At 38.2% G+C, this 1,993-nt stretch overlaps 1 protein-coding gene across 1 annotated transcript in view; it reads right to left on the bottom strand.

Annotated features, from left to right (window-relative positions):
* The window catches only part of cubn (cubilin (intrinsic factor-cobalamin receptor)), a 134,887-nt gene that overhangs the window by 103,312 nt on the left and 29,582 nt on the right, over positions 1–1,993 (bottom strand). Inside the window, 2 exon segments of the mRNA XM_037694395.1 lie at positions 602–836; positions 1,082–1,200. Coding sequence (XP_037550323.1) covers positions 602–836; positions 1,082–1,200 — 354 coding nt within the window.

Below are 1,993 nucleotides of genomic sequence, written 5' to 3'. Positions count from 1 at the left end.
GAGGGACAATTTAGAGGTACCAATCAGCCTAACATGCATGTTTTTGGTCTGTGGGAGGAAACCTGAGTACCCAGAGAAAACCCACGCATGCACGGAGAGAACATGCAAACTCCACCCAGAGGGTCCCTGGACCGGGGTTTGAACCAAGGACCTGCTCACTGAGAGGCAGCAGCTCTACCAGTTGCGCCACCGTGCTGCCCCAATAGGCATCTTATTTTATTCAATAAATTTGAATTTCCTCAATGTGCTTACTACTTGTCATGAAAGGTGATAGTAGAAAAAGAAAATGTATCTCAAACAACCAACATTTTAGGAGTTATCTTATTTTTTTATAAAAACTACTAGAAAACATTAATAAGTATTTTACTGGAAATGCAAACCTTTCCAAATGTTTACAAAAAACAGTTTGTGAAAACAACGTTTGTTGTTTCTGAGACTTTTTAAGAACTACAGTTAATTATGAATCTTGTGTCTTTGTTCAGTAAACCTTAAAAATGCATTTGATTTTTTTAAATCTAATAAAAAATATTCAGCAAAGTCAAAAAAAACCCCCCCCCCCCCCACACACACACACACACACACACACACACACACTTCCTACCTGGGTTCTGTGACTGCCAAGTTACGGTGAAGCCACCCTTACTGATAGAATGGTCAGAGCGAAACCAAAAATACAAAGAATTATGTGAGCTGAAAAGTTCTGGAGGATTATTTTGTCCACAGTATTTTCCAATCATATAAGCAGAGGCACTGCTGCCATCATGGATCTGAAGAAAGTCAAAGTTGCAGTTGGCGCTGTTCTCAATATCGAAAAAAGGGAAGGTGATACGAAGAATCTGAAGAAGGAAGCAAACAGAAACAAACAAAATAAAAAGCATTACAGTGTATAATATACAAAGTAATATATATAATAAAATTCAATCACAATAATAAAAATGTTACACATAAACGAAGCAGCACTGGCAACATGATTTAATAAATAAAGTACAGTAGTAAATCCACTGCAGAACTCCACACACCTGTTTGATAGCAATGGACCAGAGATGGACACCAGCAAGTATTAAGAGAAACAGGAACTGACCTTATTTGGATCGGTGGTTATCACCCAGGCACAGCTGACCTGGTGATCATAATCATCATGACCTGGAGTGTTGGGATAACTGAACGAACCAGCGGGGCCAGTCAGATGGCCTCCACACACTGTAACACAGTGTCAGACCAACAGTAAGTCTTGAGGGCATTACACTAATAAATATACTAACAGTTAAACTATTTCACTAGCTACCTAACATTCTGAATTAAACTGTATGAAAACGGATTCAGATTGAGAGATTATATTTTAAAGTTATGAAAGAATATCATCATTGGTTTGCTTAAAATTCATTCCTGTACAGTAAATAACCACAAAAACCAAATCTTGAAGTATGTCATCATATATGATGATAAGATCAAATTATGGTAGGTCATACATATCTGTAGGAAAAAAACAACATCGCCCTTTAAAAAATAGTTGTCATTTTTGAAGAGGGAGAAGAAGAAAGTCAAGAATGTAGGACTGAGGGTTGCAACTCTAATTGTGGAGACAATGATAGGCAAAGGTAAAGAGTGGGCTGACATGATGCAGAGAAGGAAGGTAGATGTTTTATCTGTCCAAGAGACCAAGTGGAAGGCAAGGCTCACAGCTTTGGAGCAGGGTTTAAACTGTTTTACCATGGTGTGCATAGAAAGAGAAATGGAGAAGGGGTGGTCCTGAAGGAGAAGTTGGCAAAGAATGTAGTAGAGGTGAAAAGAGTGTCAGATAGGGTGATGTGACTGAAGGTAGAGTAGAAGGTTGGATGCTAAATGTTGTCAGTGGTTATGTTCCACAGGTTGGATGTGATAGGGAGGAGAAAGATACATTTTGGAATATCCTGATGCATGCTCAATAATCCAGGTAGAAAAATCCTAAAAAGTTCAATCTGGTCCTCTGGACATTCAAAAAAAAAAAAAAAAA

The sequence above is a fragment of the Nematolebias whitei genome, chromosome 20 (genome assembly GCF_014905685.2).
Source record: "Nematolebias whitei isolate Nwh7 chromosome 20, NemWhi1, whole genome shotgun sequence".
Classification (NCBI taxonomy): Eukaryota; Metazoa; Chordata; class Actinopteri; order Cyprinodontiformes; family Rivulidae; genus Nematolebias; species Nematolebias whitei.
Note: the sequence above shows the minus strand (reverse complement) of the source record. Positions and strands in the feature narration are given on the sequence as shown.